This window comes from Ailuropoda melanoleuca, chromosome 6 (assembly GCF_002007445.2).
Source record: "Ailuropoda melanoleuca isolate Jingjing chromosome 6, ASM200744v2, whole genome shotgun sequence".
Taxonomy (NCBI): domain Eukaryota; kingdom Metazoa; phylum Chordata; class Mammalia; order Carnivora; family Ursidae; genus Ailuropoda; species Ailuropoda melanoleuca.
In genome coordinates this window covers 114,016,085-114,023,378 of record NC_048223.1, presented here as the reverse complement: position 1 = coordinate 114,023,378, position 7,294 = coordinate 114,016,085, and the positions used below count along the sequence as shown (strand labels likewise).

General features: G+C 45.2%; 1 protein-coding gene across 6 annotated transcripts in view; it reads left to right on the top strand.

The window, feature by feature from the left end:
* Positions 1-7,294, top strand: part of LOC117802758 (actin-binding LIM protein 1-like) — a 193,520-nt gene that overhangs the window by 117,394 nt on the left and 68,832 nt on the right. Inside the window, exon 1 of one of the 6 annotated variants that reach the window (XM_034663325.1) lies at positions 5,100-5,380. The exons of 4 other annotated variants lie outside the window; for them this stretch is intronic. In XM_034663325.1, the coding sequence (XP_034519216.1) occupies positions 5,359-5,380 (22 nt within the window). In that variant the 5' untranslated portion in view covers positions 5,100-5,358. Of the gene's footprint in view, positions 1-5,099; positions 5,381-5,850; positions 6,480-7,294 lie in introns of those variants that run through there. One more of the 6 variants, XM_034663321.1, reaches the window with a different exon arrangement.

Below are 7,294 nucleotides of genomic sequence, written 5' to 3'. Positions count from 1 at the left end.
GCCATATGCACCCCAATGTTCATAGCAGCATTGTCCACAAAAGCTAAATCGTGGAAGGAACCGAGATGCCCGCCCTTCAACAGATGACTGGATTAAGAAGTTGTGGTCCATGTATACAATGGAATATTCCTCAGCTATCAGAATGAACAAGTTCTCAACATTTGCTGCAACATGGATTGCACTGGAGGAGATAATACTAAGTGAAATAAGTCAAGCAGAGAAAGACAATTATCATATGATTTCTCTCATCTATGAAAAATAAGAAATAGGAAGCTCGGTAGGGGAAGAAAGAGATAAAGAAAGGGAGGGGTAATCAGAAGGGGGAATGAAGCATGAGAGACTATGGACTATGAGAAACAAACTGAGGGCTTCATAGGGGAGGGGGGTGGGGGAATGGGATAGACTGGTGATGGGTAGTAAGGAGGGCACATATTGCATGGTGCACTGGGTGTTATACGCAACTAATGAATCATCGAACTTTATGTCAGAAAACAGGGATGTACTGTATGGTGACTAACATAATAATAATAATAATAATAATAATAATAATAATAATAATAATAATAATAAAACGTGCTACGTGGATCTGGGTATACCATCCTCCCCTGTCCAGCCAAGGACGAGCCCAACAGGCCAAAGTTACGATGCCGTTTACCTAGCAGGGCCTATCATAAGAAATCCAAGAACTAATGAAGGATAAGGTATCAAGAGAAGATTGTTCTATACAAACAAGGTGAAATGCAACATCATTTCTACTGTGCCAGGTTTTTGGAAATGCCAAAGAAGTCAATGTACATTGAGTGCATCTTGACTCAAAAAGTGCGTGGGAGGGAGCGGTACAGGGAAGGAGAGGCTCTTTCATGACCTCTGTGAAAGGGAAGGTCCAACAGAGCAAAGGGAGGGCCCATGGTTTGGGATTCTGACAAATCTCTTTCCTCGTGTGTGAAGTGTAATAATATTATCTCATCCAGTTGGTATGGGGATTAAATGAGGTGATAAATGTAAACAGACTAGAATGGTGGCTGGCACATTATAAACATTCTGTAAATGGTGACAAAAGTAGTTCTGAGGGTTAGTTAAAACCACTACCTGTTTACGTTTCTTTTCAGCTTGCTCTCTCTCCAAGGTGAACTATGGGTTTGAATTTGGCAAATACTTTCAAGCAACTGCTAAACTGATTTACGTATGAGACCGAATTTACTTTTATTTTATTTGAGTTAGATTTTTAAATTAGTCCATTTGACTGTAAAAATGAAAAAAAATTAATACTTATCTAGCATTTTGACTTGCTCTGATGATCTAGGAACATTTATTGTTAATATTCATCAAATATTGCATTCTTTCTTTGTGCCTATCACTATGTGAATACAGATACTCACGTGTGATCCCTTCCCTCAGAAAGCCCAAAGCATTTTGCAAAAATAGACATGTAAATCCTTCACTGCACTCTAGTCAAGCCCAGAGCGCACTAAGGACCAAGAAAAAGGGAGTGTTGCTGGGGAAGCCATCCCAGTTCCAGATGATAGAAAGTGACTGTTGTTTTTCCCCACTACCTATATTTCTGCCTAGAAAATATTAAAGAAAAAAAAATAAAGCTAATAATAAACTTTTTAAAGGGCCTTTTCCAAAGAAATTCAGAGCTATTTCTGTATTTCTGGTGAACTTCTCACATGCCTCCAATTAGGCTAAAATCTGTGAAACTCTTCAGTATCAAGAGATCCTTTGAATTCAGATAATAGGTTCCAGTACACATGTAGGGAAATGGCTTGTTTTAGGCTCACTCTACAGTTTTTATCCTTAGTGGATTATTTATAGGAAGCTTTAAATATACCTTAGTAATTTTTCTTAAGCTGCAAACTATTGCTCAGGTCTAAATTCAGAAACTGGCTTCTGAGAAGGACCGTGGGGGAAGTGTTGCATACAAATGTGAAATAATTCTACTTGAAGAATTCATGGAAAAGAACTTTGCTGGGCATCGATTCCATGAGATTCATATGGAAAAAATCCTAGGAATTCTCCATTGAGGACATGAGAGTAGCATCAAGAGGGCTCAGACATTTATGAATTTGTCTCAGGCCGTATGAAACTCTGGAATCATCACTTCCAATAAATTTCCATTAAGATCGCAGTGAATGTCGGACAATTGTTATTTTAGCCAGTGGAGGGGGGTTGCTTTTTAGATGTGGCAGCATGGTGTGTAGCTGTGTTTGTACATCTCATATGCATTCCCCTCCTGCTTTACAGGCCAGGGTGCTAGGCCAGTGGTCCTTAGTCACCTCGGGGGCTGGCTGCAGCTCCAGCCTGCTCTGTGGAGAATCTGAATCATCAGGTCTTGGGTGGGAACCAGGTGTCTGCATTTAAAGCACCCCTCGTATTTCCATCGCTGGAGGTCTGCCCTCTCCCAGGGGGAGTCTAGAAAAGCATGAAACCCTACTTGCCTTCATGGAACTCACAGCCTTGTGGTGGGCATGAAGCCATTACTACAATCCCAGATGGTTGGAGTTACTTAAAATGCTGTGCGTGGGATGTACATGGCTATCATTTTATTCTATGTATCAGGGAGATATTTAAATAAACTAATAAACATAAACAGTTCCTGGACATGCATACACCAACCCACCTAACTGGAGGGAGGAGGCACTAGCGTTGGAAACGGACCATGGCAGATTTTGGGATGAAGCCAAAGTCTTCTGAACTTAATTTGGAAAGAAATAGTGGCTCAGGCTGGAGACTCTAACCATATCAGTTCTAGGGTCCTAGCTCCCTGGCGCGGCATTCGGAGCCCTCTGTGACCTGCCACCCAGACCTTAGCTTGAGCCTTTCCCTCTTCCCCAGGAGCCGTGAGCTGCTTGACACCTTCTTGCTCCCCATTACCTCCACTTGGAATGAATGATCTTTCCCCCTTTCTTCACATGGCAGCCCTTGCTTGTCCTCTCACTCCTCCTGGAAGTCTCTCCCAGCTCCCAGTTTGGGATTCAGCACTGCCTGGAACCCAGGGCACCCTACTTCTGTCTTTAACACCTTCCTAATTTCATCAAGAACATTCGTGTGTATGCATCCCTTCCACCAGATGTTAAGCAGCTACAGAGCAGTGGTTTCTCTCTTCTTGTGTTCGAACCGCCAGCCCAGTAGGACCTGGCACACAGCAGATGCCTGTAAATGTCTGCAGTGAGGGTGACTGATGTAAACATTACATAGAAAGCAAACAAGGAACTCATTCTTGAATTTTCTTTCCGCAGAATTCTGCTAGAAAGGATTTTGCGTGTTCTTTTGCCAATGGGTCCAAATGCATTGAGGGATGTGTGATACCTAGAAACCTGGGGTCCTGAAGTCAAGGAGGGGTCCTGGAATTCCTGCGGTACAGGTGCACAAGCAGTAGGCAATCTGTGGAAGGAAGAGGACAATGAGGAAGTGGACTGTGCCAGGTGGCTTGTTCAGGTTGCAACATTTCCCTCCCCATTGGCATAGCTTCTATTGAAATGATGTACTCTCGAGTTTTTGCCAGGAGTGGCTGTATGCAAGCAAAGCTTTTCTCACCCACAAAATGGTTCCTGTCCTTCGGTCACTTGTGGACAACCCTGGCTTCATTTTGTGAGTGAATGAAGAAGGCGGCAGGGAGTCAGTTTGGATGAATAAAACAACAAATAAAACCTTGGGCTGGTGTCTGTATTAAGAAGTCTTATTTGGGTGGAATGAGATGGAGATAAGTTCTTTGGAAATCATCTCTAAAAATAGGAATAAAGAGTCCTGACATCTTGTGAACCTTACATTTTTCATATTTTTCTTGATTTATTTTGCTGCACTGTAAAGTAAAAAAAGAAAAGAAAAGAAAAGAAAATATCAACGTTTTGGTTCTGTTCTCTAAGCTCTGAACTATTCGGCCAGAGGCAAGGAGACAAAAACAATTTAGTTTTACTCTCCCACATTCCAAAAATAACTTTAGTAATACCCTCTTTGGTTATCTTAAAAGTGCCGAGTGGATGCTTTTATCCTAAAGTACCAGTGTCTGATTGTTGGGGGACTTTAGCCATATGACTGTTATTTAGCAACTAAATGCTGGTGACTCATTCACTTTGTGGTGCAGGAAAATTCTTTCCATGGAAAACGCAGGAGGGAGGAATCTCTCTGAACCACTCTGTAGTATTTTCCTATAGAAAAGGCTTCTCTGAAAAGGAAGAGGCACCAAATGTCACTCTGCGAGCTTAGTCTCTAGAGCTGCCGGAGAGCCTTTCTCAATCAGGGTTTCTGCGCACTTTATCCACCCAGGTATACAGGTGCGTTCAGAAGCGTAATAAGGGACGAGTTTGGTTAATAAATCTCAGGATTAAAAATTGCCATGCTGACTAAAAGAGAAATTGAACTGATTGCATTTAGAGTGCTTGGAACATTTAACGTAGGATTGGATTTGGACTAGAAACCCAATGGGGTTTTACCGCCATGTACCAATTGGGCGAGAGGAAGAGAGGGAAGGAGGGAGAAAGACGAGAGAGCCCTGCTCCCTTAGCTTTGAACAGAATAATACGAAAGCCTTGGAGAGAAGTGCCTCAGAGCCTATGCCACAAAAATATAATAAATTAAATTCACCTGCTAGGCTCACAGCACCAAACTCATCCCACTTCTCTGAGCTTAATTTTGCTTGTCAGCATCTCTTTATGAGCTCTGAGGGTGATTAGGGGTGGGAGAAGCAGACGAGTGCAGGTTTAGTGCATGAAAATCTGGGAATGTAAAGGGCTTTTCACTCTTGAGCCCTGCCCATCTCTCTGGACTTGTGCCGTTGCGCTAACGCTTGGCTCATATGTAATGAATGGAGGTTGAAAAAGCTGTTTCCAGGCTCTTCAGTACTTACATTCCAGCTGGCTGCTGACTGAGGAAAAACCTGACCTGTGGGGCTACAGTGGGGGCAGGGAGCAGTGTGGACAAAGTATGTTTCGTAGAAAAGACGATTCAGGGGTTGGAGGGGACTTAGCCCTTACAGGCTGAGACACTCAAGCTATTAATAGTAAAGCCCTGAGTCACAGATGTAGGAATGTCACAGCTGCTCGAGATCTGCTACTGTTACCCATCAGCAAACCAGCAGCGAAGGGCCTCCTCACCCCGCTAAACCTCATTCGGGCTGTAAACAACAGCCCAAAGATGAGGCAGGTTGATTGACTTCATTCGTCTCTGTTACCCTGGTTTTCTTAGACCCAACACGTTACAATATTTGCAGTAAATACAGTCTAATACTGGCTGTGCGTTCGGGTTGGGAAAGACGTGTTGGCCATCTGCTGCTCTGCCGGAGCGGGGCTGCGTCTGTCTCCTGCTCATCCCGTTTCTCCCACACGGTGGATGTATGCAACCTGACGCGTGGCCGGCGGAATGATCTGGGTTCCGGAGACAGGTGCTGGAACGGGGTGGGCGTGGTCTTGGCAAACCCAGAAGTCCTCTGCTCCCTGGAGACTGACCTATGACCCCGTGGGTCAGAAATCAAAAGCCTTGTCAGCCACTGCGGCTGCGCCAGGCTAAGGGGGGGGGTGAGTGGTGCAGGTGTGGCTGTTTGCCCCCCACTTTGTGGCTAGGGTTCCTTCCTACATACATATATATCCGAGGGGCTTGTCTAGAAAACTCCAATGAAGCGGAGCAAAAGTGGATGCTCGGAATCCTGCCTAACTGGATAAGTCAGATTTTTGCTTTGATCCTGAATTTGATTCTGGAAGGAACTGAATCCTGAAAGATTGTCTTCCCAGGCTGGCTCTCATTGTCCCAGTCCCCTCCGGCTTCTCCCCCCATTCAGGAAAACCGTGTTGGGCGGGGGCGGAGGTGAGCGCCAGCCCAATCTTTATTCATGGTAATTGAGCCTCCAAAGTTGAAGCAAATGAACTTGGAGTCACTGGCATTGTTCTTCTCTTTTTCTACTATGTTTTCTACTACTGTTTCTCTTTTTCTAATTTTATTTACTCAGTGTGTCCGAAAGTAGCTGGAATAAGAGTTGGGAGCCGTCATAATAGGAAACTAATGAGCTAACAATGGACTAGTTTTATTTATCGAAACAGTCCCTTGTTTGTTCCTCGGCCCCCCTCTTCTGGCAATCATTTATCAGACTCCGGGAGGGAGCGTTCTGCTGCCCGTTTTCTCGGCCTCGGCGCGAGGAATGCAAAGTGGTGTCAGTGACCAGAGATTAGGACACTGGAATTTTGCATTTGTTACAGAGGCAGCTGTAGCGAGTGGTTTCGGCCCAAGGGCAGAGTCCCCCCGAGCAGGGCGCGGCCGCCACTCAGCGGCGATCTTGGGGCGGGCACGGGAGCTCGGCCCCCCGGGTTGGGGGCGGGATTTTAGAAAGCAGCAGCCCCGGACTTCGCGAGTGGATGCCGGGGGCTTTTCCTCTCAGCGTCTGCAGCCGCGGATCTGTCTGCCTAGGAGCGCTCCCACTCCTACACTTTATTCATCTTTCCTTCGGCGCTGCTCGCCAGAGGACCAGGTTGCCATGGTGAAGGAGAAAGGTAATTATAAATATCGATCCCTGTGCATGGTTGAAGAAGTTGCAATGGTGCTGCAGGGCTCGGCCACCTAATGGGGGATGATCAATCGAAAGCCAGGCAGACATATTCTTGGGGCGAGAACCTCCGTATTGTGAAGTCATTAAGAACCTTTAATTTAGCCACGGTGTCTGAAACACATCCTATTTCTGGAGTGTTTGCACAGCTGAGCTCCTGGATGCGTCTCTTTTGGTGGGTATTGCATCTTGAAATTTTTGTTGTGTTTGAGAGTTGCCTTCCTGCCCCCACCCTAGCCTTCATTCTCTTCCTTACCTCGGTCCCATCAGTAAGTTAATGAGGATGTGTAATGAAAGGGTCCTTCTACTAGGTTTCGGTTGCGCTGAGACATGCCCCAAACCTAGCTGGGATGGTCTGAAAAGGGAAGCGAGCTGTTTTGATCACCTGGCATTTCAGCGGCATCCCTAATCACCCCTCCAAACACCTTTTTAAACGATGCAGTGTGTGTCAAAGCTGGCAAATCAAGCGGCAAGGAGAATGCCGAAAGGGAGAGGGTGGGGCGCTCTGTGCAGGTGTACCTTATTTTGAACTGGGCGTGGTCCTGAAATGCCGGTTAAATCTTTCAGAATTATAGTTTAAATTATTTGTTTATCTGGAACATGTAAAAGAACACAGCAATCCTTGATTTTACTTACCCAAGTAATATATAAATTATATCTTAGAGTGAAATGCTACATAACAGAGAGCAAAAAGTGAAAGCCTCTCGTCCCTACGCTGTCGGCCTCAATTTCCCCCGTCTCTAGAGGTGAGATTGTTAATAT